This window comes from Sarcophilus harrisii, chromosome 4, assembly GCF_902635505.1.
Source record: "Sarcophilus harrisii chromosome 4, mSarHar1.11, whole genome shotgun sequence".
NCBI lineage: Eukaryota > Metazoa > Chordata > Mammalia > Dasyuromorphia > Dasyuridae > Sarcophilus > Sarcophilus harrisii.
The window spans coordinates 268,115,678-268,131,688 of record NC_045429.1 but is presented as its reverse complement, the minus strand read 5'-3'; the positions used below and the strand labels follow the sequence as shown (position 1 = coordinate 268,131,688).

The window sequence follows — 16,011 nt, the reverse complement described above, 5'->3', positions numbered from 1 at the left end:
CTCTAGCAGCAAGTAATCCAATATAGGTTAAACAGGTGCAATTCTTCTAAACATATTTCCACATTTATCATGCTGCACAAGAAAAATGAGATCATAAAGGAAAAAAATGAGCAAGAAAAAAAAAAAAAAAGGAAGCAAACAACATTGTGATTCACATTCAGTCTCCATGGTCCTCTTTCTGGATGCAGATGGCTCTCTTTATTACAAGTCTATTGGAATTGGTCTAAATTACCTCAATGTTAAAAAGAGCCAAGTCCATCAGTTTTCATCATCACATAATCTTGTTGTTGTTGTGTACAATGTTGTCTTGGTTCTACTTCACTTAACATCAATTTGTGTCTCTTCAGGCCTGTCTGATGAAATCATCCTACTGATTATTTCTTACAAAACAAAAAATTTCTTGCCAACAATTCCATTATATTCACATACCATAACTTATTCAGCAATTCAACACTTTCTAGCCATCCACTCAATTCCCAGTTTCTTGCCACTACAAAAAGGGCTGCTACAAATATTTTTGCACATGTGAGTCCTTTTCTCTTTTTTATGAAATTTTTGAGGGACACCCCTAGTAGAGACACTGCTGTATCAAAGAGTATGCAAAGTTTGATAGCCTTTTGGGCATAGTTTCAAATTGTTCTCCAGAATGATTGGATCAATTCACAATTCCACCAACAATGTATTAATGTCCCAGTTTTCCTATATTCCCTCCAACATTTATCATTACCTTTTCCTGTCATCTTTGTCAATCTGAGAGGTATATAGTGATATCTCAGTGTTGTCTTCATTTGCATTTCTCTAATCAATAGTGATTTAGAGCATTTTTTCCTGTGATTAGAAATGGCTTTAATTTCTTCATCCAAAAATTTTTCTTATCCTTATCCATTTACCAATTTGAGGATGGCTTGTATTCTTATAAATTTGAGTCCAATTCTCTATATATTTTAGAAATAAGGCCTTTATCGGAACCCTTGGATGTAAATTATTTTTTCCTCAGTTTTCTGCTTCCCTTCTAATCTTGGCTGCATTGATTTTGTTTGCACAAAAACTTTTCAATTTAATATAATCAAAATAATCCATTTTGCATTTCATAATATTCTGCAATTCTTCTTGGGCTATAAATTCCTTCCTTCTCCACAGATCTGAGAGATACACTATCCCCTGTTTATATATAAATCCCCTAATTTATATATAGTGTAATCCTTTATGTCTAAATCATGAATCTATTTCAATTTTATCTTGGTATAGGGTGTTAGGTGTTAGTTAATCCTAGTTTCTGCCACACCATTTTCCAATTTTCCTAGCAATTTTTGTCAAATTGATCTGAACTCTTAGTCCAGAAGCTGAGGTCTTTGGGTTTATCAAACACTAGATTACTATAGTCACTGATTATTGTGTCTTGTGAACTTAACCTATCCCACTGATCAACTACCTCGTTTCTTACACAGTACCACATGGTTTTGATTATTGTCCAGCTCATTTTATAGAGGAGAAACCTGAAACAAACATGATGCAGTTACCCACCTAAGGTCACACAGCCAAAATCTAACATTATCTAAGGCCCGATTTAAACTCAGAAAGACATCCTAATTTCAAGCCCATTGCTCTATTTATTGTTCCAGAAGAACTAAACTCCATCTTCTGTCCGACATACCTGGGGTGCCTTTGTCTCTCTAATTTTCTAGGTTTCCATCTGTAGAGGGCTGGAACTCTGGAGAAGTATACTTGAAAGAGGAATACTTACAACAAGGTGTTAACTCAGTGGAATTGATGAGATGATGGTTCTCCCGTAAACATATCCTTAGTACTTAGCATGGTGATGTAATGGTTCTCTAGTTCACACATAATCAGTATGCTGTATCCTCCTGATGGCTCTCCTGCACTCCTCCGCTAAGATCAGTACTGGGTCAGACCGTGACAGACACAGATTGTAAAGGAGACAGACCGTGAAGAGGCAACAAAGAGTCTAGACTCTATTCCTGCCCATTCTCGCGGTGTTCATCTTGCTGAGACCAAGGCCCATCCAAAGGACCTCCAGAAAGCTAGCCTGCACATCACACCATCAAGTCAAAATCTTACTAGCAGAATACCCTAGCTGATTGATTTCCCATTTCTAGAGCTTTCCCTTCTGAGGTCACACTCCATCTTCTCTCTTATGATCTATTTATTTATAAGTTGTTTCTCCCAGATTGGGAGCTGGCTTTTTGAAAACAAGGATCATTTTTTTTTTACCTTTTTTTGTAAGCCTAGCACTTAGCACAATGCTTGGCACATTAATAAATGTGCATTGCCTTGACTAGATTTGATTGTGCTCTATCACTATCCTAAATTCTGCCCCAGACAGCTCCATCCTCTTATCACTGTCTGTGGGAATTGGAGAACTCACTGTACGCAGACTTCTGCATCACTGTTCCCATGCTCTCTATTGTATCTTTCCCAGAGACATGAATGTCCTTGGAACTTCTCAAATCATTCTCTAAAATCTATTTTAATCCCCAAACTAGTAACATCTTGAGCCACAGCGATCTTCCTGACAACCACCATTGGCACACAGTATTTGTGAGTGGCTGAGTCCTGCCAGTGTGGGGAGGTGAGGTTTCCTTCTAGAGTTTGTTGTGTTTCTCACTCACAGACCTCTTTCTGAAAGCTAAGTTACCAAGGCCTTTAATTGCATGGGCTCTTCTCACCACCTTATAGTGTGGAGGAGAAGGGGGATGGGGAATAGTGTCAGCTTGTGTGAAATGACTTTGCATTCTTTACCCACTGTGGGAAAGGCCTAAAGCAGACTAGAGGGATCCTCTCAAATCCCTGGACATTTTGCACACCTTGGGGGAGATATTCTTCCCTCTTCTTCCCGAGATAACAGAGAAGAACCAGAAAGGGAAAGATACTGGCAGCTGCTTCTAAATTACTCTGGGAAGAACTCTATTTCCCAAGCTAATCCCCACTGCCCTTGGGGTGGTGAGTTAGCGGGGGTGAGGAGTGGGGACTGCCTTAGGATTCCTTTCCAGGCCCGGGCTTCTTACCGGGGGAAGCGGCGGAGAGGGTCGGAGAGGGGCAACAAGCTTTCAGGGCATCTGTCCCCTCCGTCTCCAGAGCCTCAGTAAGGGGAGAGGTCGGAGGAAGAACAAGAGGGTTGTGGGTGGGTGGAGGTAGATCAGAGGATGGGCACGGATGAATTCGCTCTAATCCTCTCTGGCAGGAATGGTGAGCTGCAGGGGGAGCCACGGACGGGGTTATGACGGGGAGGTCACTGAGAAGGGAATCGAAGGAAGGAAGGGGAACAAGCGCGCACTGGGTGCCTGCAGGGTGGCGGAGCACGGGGCAGGGCGCTGGGAGGAAAGGTGGGACGGAGGGCACAGAAAATGCGGGCGAATGGGGATGCGGTCTGAAGGATGCGGAGGATACAGAAGATGCGGGGCCGGGCGCTGGCGTGGGGGATGGGCCCAAGGCCCGCAGGGAGCCCGGCCAGTCCGGGTCCGCAGTGGCGCCTCGGCTCGCGCTGCCCAGGCCCGGACCCAGTTCGGGGAGGGAGCGGGGGTGGGGGCGCCGGGGCGGCGGTGCGCGGTGGGGTAGATTGGGGAGAAGGGGTTAGAGACACGGGGGAGGGACCGAACTCGTGGGAGGGGAGGGGGCGGGGAGAACACTAGACTGGCGTGGAAACTGCTGGAAATGCCGCAGCACCGTAGAGCCGCGGCTTCCGCCGCCGAGCTTCTCAGCAAAGAGTCCCAGGCAGCCGCCCTTCCCCCTGCCCCTTCTTCCCGTGCTGCTCCATCCGGTGCGTGGAATTAGCCTGGGCTTTAATCCTTTCTCCTGTAATTATTTTAGGAGGGGGGATGTTTTTGCGGGATGGGCTGTAAATTAACCCTAGTCTCTAGCCTCCAAAGATGCACCTCCGCCATAATCCCCCTTGCCCTCCACGTGTGCCCCCTCCCAGCTGCTCCAACGCCGTTAAGAAAAGAGTCCCCGGACTGTTCTCGGGCGCGACCCCTTCTTCTTCCCCTGGCGGATCCCACGTGGGCTGAAGGGAGCCGAGGCCACCTCGTGGTTCAGTCCTTACCTCTAGAGAGACTGGGGGTGTGTGCGAGGCTAATTTAAGGAGGATGCCTTCTCCGGAGGCAGATGACGCCGAGGGTCTCGCGACCCTTAGGCCAGGTCTTCGCCTCCCCCCCCTGAGACCTCCTGGCCCCCGTCCCAAGCCTCCTAGGAGAGCACGGGGAAGGGTCCCGAGCCGCGTCGGACCTGCCCCCGTGGACTCTCCTCGGATTACGTCATTCCTCCAAAGAACCTTGTTTTAATCCTAGCTCAGGGTCAGGATCCCTGAGCGCCGGGGACCGACAAGCCAAAGCTGCTCAGAGCCTGCCTTTTGGAAGCTGTCAGGCTGTAATGGGTTGGGGCGGAAGGGGGCGGGAAGGGGAGAGAGGAGAAAGGAGTAAGCCACCAGTGTCCAATCTACAGACGTAATGGGCGGCTCGTCTCCCGGGCCCGTGCCTCAGTTTCCTCATGTGCAAAACAGATACATAATCTCTAAGGAAGGTGCTTCCAGTTCCGGGAATCCCGTTTCTAGCATCTGGGCATGTGTGCGTGTGCTCGGTAGGAGGGGGAGGGAAGCAGATTGGAGAGAAAGTCGCGGGGAGAGCGCAGACACTGCAGGTGCGCAGGCTGTGAGGCGGCCCCTTTAAGGCGGAAGGATTCGCCTGGGAAGCTCCGACGCTGTCGGTGCGCTGCCAATATATAGAGCGGGTGGGGGCGGCCGGCAGCTTCTCTTGTGCCAAGCTCCTCTCGGTGCTCGGTCTTTGGAGCCGCTGAACGCAGCACTTCCCTGAACCGGCCCTCTTAGCCGCAGCCACTCAAGGTGACGTATTCCCCACCAGCTAAATCCGTTTAATACCTTTTTTCTTCTTTTCCTATTAATTCGTATTCACCACAACCGAAAAGGTCGCTTAAGGGTTCCCCACCCCACCCCCACCCTCTCCCCCCACCCCCCATCCCCGCAGACCGTTCAGACCTTGGCTGTTTTCGGCAATGCGCTTTCTGCCTCCCCGACCCCCTTTCTTCCTCTCACGTCGGGGGAGAGTTCGAGGAGGGAACGACAGGTGCGCGGGGGCCCGTTGGTCGCGAACCTCGTTCCCAGGGGGAACGGGTTAGCACGTGGTGGCCGCGCCGGTCCCCGCGGGGCGCTGCCATGTTGAGCTCGCGCCGCCACTTCCGGCGGCTACGGAGAGCGAGAGGGGCCCTCGGCGCACCTGGGGGGGGGGGGGGATGCGGGGGTGACTCAGCACCGGGCTGGGGGGCGGATTCCTCGGCTATTCTGGTCCTTGTTTTACGGTTGTATCACTACGGATATCTTGGCCGTTTAAGTATCTTTTTCCTGTTCATTTTTTTTCTCGGCCGTGATTGTCACCTTTTTTCAGTTCGCAGTGGGGGGGAAGAGGCCTAGTTAAAAAAGGGAGGAGCAGGTTCTGGAACATTCCCGGGCTCCCTCCCCCTCCCCTTGCATCGGGCCCAGATTGTTCTGGAAGCTTCTGGAGCCTTGCGCCCCGCCCAGGTGCCCGGATGCAGGGATGGCGCCCATGCCCCCAAGTGGGGGTGGTGGAAACATCGTGCCGCCTTCCCCCCCCCCCCCCCCCCCCCATGGGGGTGTCTCCTTCCCCGGAGACTTGGATAATCAGCCCATTCCGGACCGCCGCCTTTCCCGCGGTGCCTCGTTTCATTCAGAGGAATTGGACACAAATGCTTGGGGCTCTTTGTCCGCATCCTTTGTCATCCCTTGTGCCAGATCTGGCCGTTATCCTGGTTCTCCCCCCCCTCCCATGCGGGGGCGGGGGCTGCTGCCCTTACATTTGGTTACCTTGTGTTGAGTGGCGTGAGGGAGGGAGTCAGGCAGGCTCCACCCCGAGAGCCTTCTGGGGAAGCTGCACTAGTCTAGCAAGTCGGAGCTTTCCAGATGAACTGGGCCCTAGGGATGCGATGCGTGTTTCAATCTTACACTAATTATTCTTCATCTCACCTAGCTGTGCTAAAGCTCCTCCCGTTTTGTTAGTGTGTATTGAGTATTGTATACTTGCTGGGGGAGAGGAGGGCATTTTAATTATTAGCGTGTCTTTTTAAACTGAGTTGATAGGCTTAAATTGGATTTTTCTTTATTCTATTTCTAGTTCTAAGGAATTTCAGCCTAGGTTTTTTCCCCAAAATATCAGTAAAGGCTCTAGGCTATTTGTAAAAGAATAAAATCTTTAGAATTAATTTTTTCTCCCCATGCCAAAATTACTGGGGTATTTTGGTGGCCTTCGGAAAGTATAAAATTGTATTTCCAATACCTCTTAGTTTAATTATAGAGAATTTATTTATCTTTCAGGATTCTTGAAGTTATTTCAAAACAACCAAATTTAGTGTTTGTTTTTTAACTGCTTGATTATTAGGTAACTAAATCTGGCATATAGATAGGAATTATTGGTTTTTCCCAGATAAAGGAGGCCACATGATCAACCTAGATTGATAATTATATCCCTTTGTTTTTGAAGATGCCTGAGGAAGTACAGCATGGAGAGGAGGAGGTGGAGACCTTTGCCTTCCAGGCAGAGATTGCCCAACTTATGTCCTTGATTATCAACACCTTTTATTCCAATAAGGAAATCTTTCTTCGAGAGATCATTTCCAATGCCTCTGATGTAAGTGCTACCATTGGTAATGTTAAAATAATCTGGAGAGGGGGAGGGGATAAGACAAAGGTGGTTGGTCTCCTGTTTTATCTTGTCACTTGTGGTTGCTTAGTTGCAATGCAGTATGGAGAAGGATATGAGATTGTGTCATGAAAAAATTAAGGCTGGTCTAAGACGTGCTGCAAATATCTTGATAATTGAATCAATGAATACAAACTTGACTAAATAGTATAATTATAGATGGTCAACATTGATGGTATTTCAGAAGAAATGGAAAGTCAACCTCTTGAGTTATTGGCATGTTTTGTAGGCATGGTTCTATTCTCTCTCCTAGGCCCTGGACAAGATCCGATATGAAAGTCTTACAGATCCTTCTAAACTGGACAGTGGTAAAGAGCTAAAGATTGACATCATCCCCAATCCTCAAGAGCGTACTCTGACTTTGGTAGACACTGGCATTGGCATGACAAAAGCTGATTTGATCAATAACTTGGGAACCATTGCCAAGTCTGGCACCAAGGCTTTCATGGAGGCATTGCAGGTATGACATCTGCCATTGTATTTGGCACCAGGATTCCTTGATATAAATCTTTTCTTTATATTCTTAATTTCTTTGTTCTTTCACTTAGGCTGGAGCAGACATCTCCATGATTGGTCAGTTTGGTGTGGGCTTCTATTCTGCTTATTTGGTGGCAGAGAAAGTAGTTGTTATCACCAAGCACAATGATGATGAACAGTATGCCTGGGAGTCTTCTGCTGGTGGCTCTTTCACAGTCCGTGCTGACCATGGTATGTAGCTTGGCTTTATTTTGAATTGAATAAAATTTCTTTTAATTAGAATGTGTAGGTTAAGAAACTTTGGTCTTGTTTCTATTCCAACTAATGTGACGCTGGTTAAATTTTTATTTCAGGTGAGCCTATTGGCAGGGGCACCAAGGTGATCTTGCACCTGAAAGAAGACCAGACAGAGTATCTAGAAGAGCGGCGAGTCAAGGAGGTAGTGAAGAAGCACTCACAGTTCATTGGCTATCCCATCACACTTTATGTGAGTACAAGCTAGCTTTTATGTATTCTTTTTTTTTCTAAGCATAAGTTAATCATAAAAGACAAGTGGTTTGAAAAAATCATTCAGATTAATTTTTGATTTGTGCAGACCTAATTCTCAAACTGAACTTTTTGTTTTTGGTTGCCCCTAGTTGGAGAAAGAACGAGAGAAGGAAATCAGTGATGATGAGACAGAGGAAGACAAGGAGAAAGAAGAGGAGGAGCCAGCTAAAGATGAGGAAAAACCCAAGATTGAAGATGTAGGATCTGATGAAGAAGATGAGGGTAAGGACAAGAAGAAGAAAACCAAAAAAATCAAGGAGAAATACATTGATCAGGAAGAGTTGAACAAGACCAAGCCCATCTGGACACGAAACCCTGATGACATCAGCCAAGAAGAATATGGCGAGTTTTATAAGAGCCTCACCAATGATTGGGAAGATCATTTGGCAGTAAAGGTAAGAAAATCTTGAGTGCCAAATGGTGGGAAAACATATAAAAAGTACATTTGGTACATACCAGATGAAATGCAAAATGCACTTTTACTGAATTATTAAAGAGCTGTTTTCAGTGGGGTATCATTGAGACTTTAGCAAGTTATATTTGGGTCTATCCTAAGGTGTCCTCCTGCAGGGTTTTTCTCCTTGGAGAAACCTTAAACTTCTGATTTCAAGTTTTTTGAATCAAAGTGGGGGAAAATTTTTGTTTTTTGCCTCCCTAGCATTTCTCTGTGGAGGGTCAGCTGGAATTCAGAGCTCTGCTCTTCATCCCCCGCCGGGCTCCCTTTGACCTCTTTGAAAATAAAAAGAAGAAGAACAATATTAAACTGTATGTTCGCCGTGTATTCATCATGGATAGTTGTGATGAGCTTATTCCTGAGTATCTTAGTAAGTATTCTTGTTGGGGATATTCTTTAATGGGCATTGTTTCCTTTGGGAAGATTTCAATTTCTATCTTGTAACAAATAGTGACTGATTCTTTTTAAACTTGCATTTTCATAGATTTTATCCGAGGTGTGGTGGACTCTGAGGATCTGCCCCTCAACATTTCCAGAGAGATGTTACAGCAGAGCAAGATCTTGAAGGTCATTCGTAAGAACATTGTCAAGAAGTGTCTAGAGCTCTTCTCTGAACTGGCAGAAGACAAAGAGAATTACAAAAAGTTCTATGAAGCCTTTTCGAAAAACCTGAAGGTGAGCATTTCTAGAGGAATACTTGGATGAATTGAGCAAGAGAGATTGCCAGAGAGGATAGTGGCATTAGCTGAGCTTTTATATGTATATTACAAGTGTACTAATTTGTATTTGATGTCTTATCTTCCCCAAAGCTTGGAATCCATGAGGACTCAACCAACAGGCGCCGTTTATCTGAACTATTACGTTATCACACATCTCAGTCAGGAGATGAGATGACTTCCCTGTCTGAATATGTATCTAGAATGAAGGAAACCCAGAAATGCATCTACTATATCACTGGTAAGCAGAGACTGGATCTTCCTAGCTTGACTATGTTGACACACTGGGATGCCTGGTTAATTGGTATACGTGTTGGTCTCTAATCACTTTATAACTTGCAGGTGAGAGCAAAGAACAAGTGGCCAACTCTGCTTTTGTGGAACGAGTACGGAAGCGTGGTTTTGAAGTAGTATACATGACAGAGCCCATTGACGAGTATTGTGTGCAGCAGCTAAAGGAATTTGATGGGAAGACCCTGGTCTCTGTTACTAAGGAAGGGTTAGAACTTCCAGAAGATGAAGAAGAAAAGAAAAAAATGGAGGAGAGCAAGGCGAAATTTGAGAATTTGTGCAAGCTAATGAAGGAAATTCTGGATAAGAAGGTTGAGAAAGTAAGTGGAACTTGGGAATGATGATGTATTCTTCTGGTCCTTGGGAATTGCTTCTCAGTTGTATCCTAGATTTTATGACCTTTGGAATAATTGCTAATTGAATTGAAATTGGCTAATTTTTGGATGGTGGGGTGTTTTTTTTTTCCCTTTTTAATTTTAATATTCTTGTCCTTGGGGAAGGAAAGCTATTTCATAATTTAGTATGAACTTCTGATAGATGCTACTCCACGGGATATTCTGTACTTAGACTACTATTTGAAAATAAAAATTTTAATGATGTTCTTAGGTCACAATCTCCAATCGTCTGGTGTCTTCACCCTGTTGCATTGTGACTAGCACATATGGCTGGACAGCCAACATGGAACGCATCATGAAGGCACAGGCATTGAGAGACAACTCCACAATGGGTTACATGATGGCCAAGAAGCATCTGGAAATAAACCCTGATCACCCAATTGTGGAGACTCTCAGGCAGAAAGCTGAGGCTGACAAAAACGACAAGGCTGTGAAAGATCTGGTTGTGCTGCTTTTTGAGACGGCTCTGCTGTCTTCAGGTTTCTCCCTTGAAGATCCCCAGACTCACTCAAATCGAATCTACCGCATGATTAAGCTTGGTCTTGGTGAGTATAATGTATTAATTGCCATGAATCAAGTGTATTTTAAAAGACTAGTGGAGGGGCTACACTGGGTCTATGTTAAGGAGGACTTGCAAATTCCACCTGAAACCCAAGTGTATGAGCCCAGGGTTTTTAAGTATGTTTCAAAGGGGACCTGATTGATTTTGGTATTTTGTTCTGTTCTTTTGATAAAGGAACTCTTGAGGGTTGGAAAGTTTGCTTAACACATGGTGTTATCTATTTTTCTCCCTAGGCATTGATGAGGATGAGGTGACAGCAGAAGAACCCAGTGCTGCTGTTCCTGACGAGATCCCCCCACTTGAAGGAGATGAAGATGCATCCCGCATGGAAGAGGTGGATTAAACAAACCTCTGCATCAGACCCCTACCCTCTGTATAGTTCCCTGTGTTTTTCCACAGCAGCAGTACAGGCCCTGTCCTGCCTGGCTCCATCTGCCGATGTCTATCTAGTGTTTTTTTTTTTTTCCTCCTGTTTTCCAGTGTATTAGGGCAGGGCTTACAGGGTCCCTGTTCCCCCTCTCCTGATATGGGGAGTAGGATGTTGTGTATTGTGGGCTGTTAATGTTTATTTTGTTCTGAAATTAAAGTATGCAGAATAAAGAGAATGCAGTTTTTACACGGAACTCTTGTAGCCTTGATTTACTGGACAAAGGTGAACATTAGGTTAAGAAAGGGAGACCCCACTATTACTTGAAACCTGAGTTTATTTCTCCTGGGAAGATTTAATATATTTTACCCACAATCACCAAAATTCAAGTTTCATTTGAAGTGCAGGTCTGCTTGGCAGTGAGGTTGTAACTGGTAGACTGGTCCACACTCTTAACCATTCTGTTCCCACCCTGTCCCCAATGCATACACAGGGTCCATCCCCTTGCAGCATTTTTTAATTGAGTAAAAGTTACATTTTTAAGTACCAAAAAAATTGGGCTTAGCCCAATAAGGAGTAGGCAATAAACTGGTTTGGTGAGGCCATCTTCAGCAGTCTTCACCCCCCTCCCCCTTTCCTCCCTGGGGACCAACAGTAACCTAGAACCCTTGTGCTTTTCTCACCAGAAGAGAACATTAAGAGCCAGAGCTAGGTGATGAAATTGTGCTGGCCTGGCACGAAGGAGGGGAGATGTAGTGGAGGGAACAGTAGAAACCCGTCAGCAGGGTTACAATAACAGTTTAACAAACTGAATACTGAAGGGGGAGGGCTGGGTTCATAAGAAAACCAGTACACCTTGAAATCAGGACTCATGATTCTTAAGGCAGAGGTGGAGGTTGCCCCCAGGCCCCAACTTTTGCAGGAGCTGGTGTGTGACTTTAGAATAAACACTTCTCCAGCCATAAAAGGAAGAAAAATCCAAAAATAAAGGGTTACTTCTTCCTAAACATTTTTTCCTGTCTCAGACCTTTTGTATTGGAGCCTCATTGGGAGGCACCTTCTTTCCCCGCTGCTTCAGGCGCCCTTTGGCATACACTCTTAGGAAAAGGGCAGCAAAGACTACTGCCATGCCCAGACCCCCTACCACAGTGACTGTGTGGCCATAAATGAGACAGGAGAGAAAAATTGCAAAGGCTTGGCGCAGGGTCATGATAATGGTGAAGGTGGCAGCACCAAACTGCCCAATGGTATAGAAAATGAAGAGCTGGCCAAAGGCCGAGCAGATGGACAGCAACAGGGCGTGGGCAGCAAACTCTCCGTGTCGCCCCATGAACCTTATGGCCTCCACCAGAGCCCCTTGTTGTATCAAGGAGCCCACTGTGAGGAGGCAGGAGAAGAGATTGACCCCAAACATCATTTGTACCGAGGACATCTTGTAAGCAAATAGGGCATCTTGCCAGTTGGAGGTAAAGCTGTCAAAAAGGATGTAACCAGCAAGCAGGATGAAGCCAGAGAGGGTGGTGGCTGGGGAAAAATAATGCTCAGGCCCATTGGACAGCAGGAACATGCTTACCCCAATAGAAATGAGGCCAGCAGTCAGGTATTCCCAGTGCTCATAGCTGCGATGGGATACCAATTTGCCCATTAGCATTACAGGGATCACTTTGGAGGCCTTTGCCAGCACCTGTGTAGGGAAACTGACAAACTTGAGGGCCTCATACTGGCACCAGCTGCTAAGGATATTGGAGAGGCTGGCAAAGGAGTATCGGTACATAGGGGCCCCGTGCCGGGGCTGTTTGCAGAGCACACAACACAGGCCAGCCACTGTCAATGCTAGCACTCTGTTCATCAGCACCAGGAACTGGGAGTCAGTGAAACGTTCTCCAGGCATTTTATCTGTAGCCCCATAGTTTCGTGTCATTACTCGCTCCTGTAGTACACCCCAAGTCAGATATGATACCTGGGAGAAATGGGAGAGAAAAGTTAGGAACCCATTCAGAATGTACTTGGAAGAAGAGGTCAAAAGTGGGGAGGAGAAATCTACAGAGTGAGGAAGAGAAAAAAGCTGGGAAGGTAGGGAAGAGGTAAAATTAATCTAGGAAACAAAACAATGGCAATCCTCCCTTTCCAGAGAAAAGTCAAAAACATTAAAACACACGATTATCTTTTGCTTTTAGAGTCCCCTCTCAGTTACAGGATCATTCTCACTCCACTTATATGTTTGAGCCAGAAATTAATCGACATGTAAAAACATATCTGGGAGCATTTTGTTTGGTTGTGTTTCCAGATAGCCTTAAGTGACAGCCTCACAAGTGACACCCTGAGGGACTGAGAAACTGGAAAAGCACAAGCTCCATCTGCAGGATTTATTCTGAAAATGTTCTAATCACTGCTTGGTTACTGTGATTTTGCCCTTGTTATCTTCCAATTTTGAACTACTCATCTAACACTTGCATTTCATTTTTGATTCTTCAAAAGCTTGCCTAATTTGTCTTGATAAAGTGAAATCATAATGCTTTTAAATTAAACAGTCAACATGGGGGACCTGTAGAAAGGAAGACTGTACTGATGTGTACACACACACATGCATGCAGCACACACCTTTGTCAAACAGGTATTAATGAGCACAGCTAAGTGACCTAACTTCCCACCTGTTTTCTAAACACTGTCCTAAGGTCACAGAATAAAGCACCTTAACATCCAACAAATCTCCCTACCAGACTTCCATGACTAGTATCATATTTGGGAAAACAGATCTTAAAGAGAAGGGGAAGAACAGGAAGGTTGTCCACACAAGCCAAAAACATCCACCATCTTCTTTCTCCTTGAGTCTTCTCTATGTCTTAATGATACTCTGCTCTCCTGATTCTCCCTCTTCCCTGTCTCACTGCTCTTTCCTAATCTCCTTTAGTGGATCTGGTCTAAGTTATGTTCACTAATGGTAGGTGTCCTCTTCTCCACTATATTATCTCACTTTGTGATCTCGTTGGCCTCTTCTTCACTATCCTCCTGCAGGCCCCTATTACTCACAACCTGTCTCTACTCCATTTTCTACTCAGGTGCCGGAATGTTCTTGTCACACCCTTATTCAATAAACTTTAGTGGATTCCTGTGTCCTCTAGGATCAGATGTCAAATGCTTTAGCATTTGAAGCTCTTCATAACCTGTCCAGCCAGCTTTCACCTCAGCCACCCATGTGATCCAGTGACACTGGCCTTTTTGCTGTTGTTGAATAAAGACACGTCCCCCCCCTCCCAACATAGGGTGGGTTTCCCAGGCTGTCACTCATGTCTGGAGTACTCTCTCTGCTCCTTTCTTCCTGTCTTTTTCCAAGTCCTAGCCTAAATTCTGCCCGTCTTCTACCTTGAAATCCTTCCTGATCCCACTTAATTCTAGCACTTTCCCTCTGTTGATGTTCTCTCAATTTGTTCTAAATATGTTTGTATATAACTGTTTAACATTGTGTCTGTTAGATGTGAACTCCTTGAGGGTCAGGAACTCTCTCTTACAATGCCAATAGTGTCTGGCACACTGTAGGCATTTTAATAAGCTGCAGGAATGCTTACTCTCTAGCCCAAAGTTACAGTTTAAAGCACAGATTAGTAGGGAAGGAGGTATATAAACCACCTCCCCTCACCAGTAAGAAACGGCACATTAAATCTGCTACTGATAAGCACCATGGTGGTGTGGAATGATCTGAGAGCAGAGCCCTGGGTTCCAGTCCAGGTTCTGCCACAGTGTGTGATGAAATCTCTTCATCTCTCTGGACCTCAGGTTCTTCATCTGTCAAACTGAAGGCATTGTACTAGATGACATCTAAGGTCCTTCCCAGCTCTGAGTGTCTGACCCTTTAAGTGACTGAGAATCAGCCAGCCAGCTCTCCTCACTCTTCCCTCACTGCCCTTGGGAGAGAGCTCCCTATCCGAGGGGGCAAGAACATTATTACAGAGGGCAGCTAGGTAGATGGCAAAGAGGAGTGCTGACCTTGGAGGCAAGATCTCAACTCACATCCTGTCTCAGATAGCCTCAGTTTCTTCCACTCTAAGATGGGGAAAATAAGGGTTGTGGCTGAGGATGAAAGGAGAGGAAGCATGAGCACCCCTCCTCGCTAATCAGCCAGGGTAGTGCCTACCACATAGTGCCGACACAGCAATCAGGTCTTCCTTCCCAGTCTGACCGGTCAGTCTATACCCCAACTCCATACTGCCAAATGTTTGTGGGGAACTAGGGCACAGTCTGGGGGCTTTATGGCTCACTAATGGCCAACAAGTCAACCCAAGAAAGCCAGGCCGTCAGCACCTCACCAAGCACCCCCTCACGCACAAGTGACCTACCTGAAGCCCCCCAGCACAGAAGAGCAGCTTGAGGACCTGCCGCGTCCTGGTGGTTTCCGCCAGCTCCGGGCGGGTAACTGCGGGGGGCTCATCGGAAGGCTTGAGCTCATTGCCAAAAACACAGTCCCGGATAACAGGGAAGCAGAGGCCGCGGCCTGGGGAAGGGTTGTGGGGGTCAGGCTGCGTGCCTCAGTTTCCCACCTTCCCCTGGCGGTCTCGGCGGGCCCAGGACCCCCCCCCCCTCAATCCTGTCCCACCCCTCCAGCACACCTGTCTCCAGGTAGTTCCTCCGCTTTAGGTACTGCACCAGGAAGTAGCCAGGCACCAGGAGGCTAGCGTAGCCAACGGCGTTCACCAGGAAGCGGACGAACCAGAACTCCGTCCAGTGCTCGGGGGCGGCCTCCAGGGCCTCCCCCGCCATCCCCAGAGCGGGGAGGGCGGCCAGCACCCACACTGCCCACCGCCTGCGCGGGAAAGGGGAAGCTTGTACGTACGTGTCCGTCCGGGGGACACTTCCCCCCGGCCCCGAGCCCCCACACTCCTCCCACGCAGCAGGACGGAGGGGAACGGGAGGCCCCCCGAAGAACCTCCTTCCCCGCCGCCGGAACAAAGATGCTCTCTTTGGGGTGGGGAAGGACCAGCCAGCAGGGCGCCCCTCCTTTCCCTCCCTCCTTGCGAGGGACGGGCCCGCCCCCCGGGCCACACAAGCCCGCTCTGTTCCCCGGCGCGGCTACCGAGCATCCGTCCGCGCCGCGGCCAGGCCGCGGCCTGGCCGCCCCCCAGCACCATCCCGGTCCTCCCGTCCTCCCTCTCTCCTGCCTCCTCTTCGCCCCCCGCCCCCCGGCCCTGGCCGCTTCCTCCTGCCCGCTCCGTTCCCAGGGTGGTCACGTGGAGGATGAGGGGGTGGGTCACGTGGGGGGCCCGGCCGCTCGTGCTCACCTGCGTTCCATGGTCGCGGCCGCCGAGGGGGAAGGGAGGAGGGGGATCCGGGGCCCACGGGGGAGGGGGGGAGAGGGAAAGGGGGAGGATTCTGAGGATCCCGGGAAGCCGCCGCCGCCGCCGCTTCCTCCTCCTCCTCCTCCCCTAGGCTTGAGCGGCCGCCGGAAGTGTCATCCACCAACCT

General features: G+C 47.4%; 2 protein-coding genes across 2 annotated transcripts; one reads left to right on the top strand and one right to left on the bottom strand.

Moving 5' to 3' along the window:
- Nucleotides 1-4,551: 4,551 nt before the first annotated feature.
- On the top strand, nt 4,552-10,810 carry HSP90AB1 (heat shock protein 90 alpha family class B member 1). Its single transcript, XM_012549073.3, has 12 exons — nt 4,552-4,855; nt 6,525-6,671; nt 6,997-7,203; nt 7,292-7,451; nt 7,574-7,707; nt 7,859-8,164; nt 8,428-8,593; nt 8,708-8,898; nt 9,033-9,180; nt 9,282-9,550; nt 9,837-10,170; nt 10,421-10,810. Exons 2-12 carry the CDS (start codon nt 6,525-6,527, stop codon nt 10,528-10,530), a joined length of 2,172 nt encoding a protein of 723 aa, XP_012404527.1. The 5' UTR covers nt 4,552-4,855; the 3' UTR covers nt 10,531-10,810.
- Nucleotides 10,640-15,904, bottom strand: SLC35B2 (solute carrier family 35 member B2). Its single transcript, XM_031964766.1, has 4 exons — nt 15,828-15,904; nt 15,159-15,352; nt 14,889-15,043; nt 10,640-12,514 (listed from the first exon to the last, which is right to left on the bottom strand). Exons 1-4 carry the CDS (start codon nt 15,836-15,838, stop codon nt 11,576-11,578), a joined length of 1,299 nt encoding a protein of 432 aa, XP_031820626.1. The 5' UTR covers nt 15,839-15,904; the 3' UTR covers nt 10,640-11,575.
- Between the last annotated feature and the right edge of the window lie 107 nt (nt 15,905-16,011).

Coding starts and splice junctions, on each gene's coding strand:
- HSP90AB1 (XM_012549073.3), top strand. CDS start 6,525: ATGCCTGAGGAAGTACAGCATGGAGAGGAGGAGGTGGAGACCTTTGCC. Junction 8,165..8,427: donor AAGATCATTTGGCAGTAAAG/GTAAGAAAATCT, acceptor TTGCCTCCCTAG/CATTTCTCTGTGGAGGGTCA. Junction 8,594..8,707: donor GCTTATTCCTGAGTATCTTA/GTAAGTATTCTT, acceptor GCATTTTCATAG/ATTTTATCCGAGGTGTGGTG.
- SLC35B2 (XM_031964766.1), bottom strand. Junction 15,044..15,158: donor GAGGAACTACCTGGAGACAG/GTGTGCTGGAGG, acceptor ACCCTTCCCCAG/GCCGCGGCCTCTGCTTCCCT. Junction 12,515..14,888: donor TCTGTGCTGGGGGGCTTCAG/GTAGGTCACTTG, acceptor CATTTCTCCCAG/GTATCATATCTGACTTGGGG.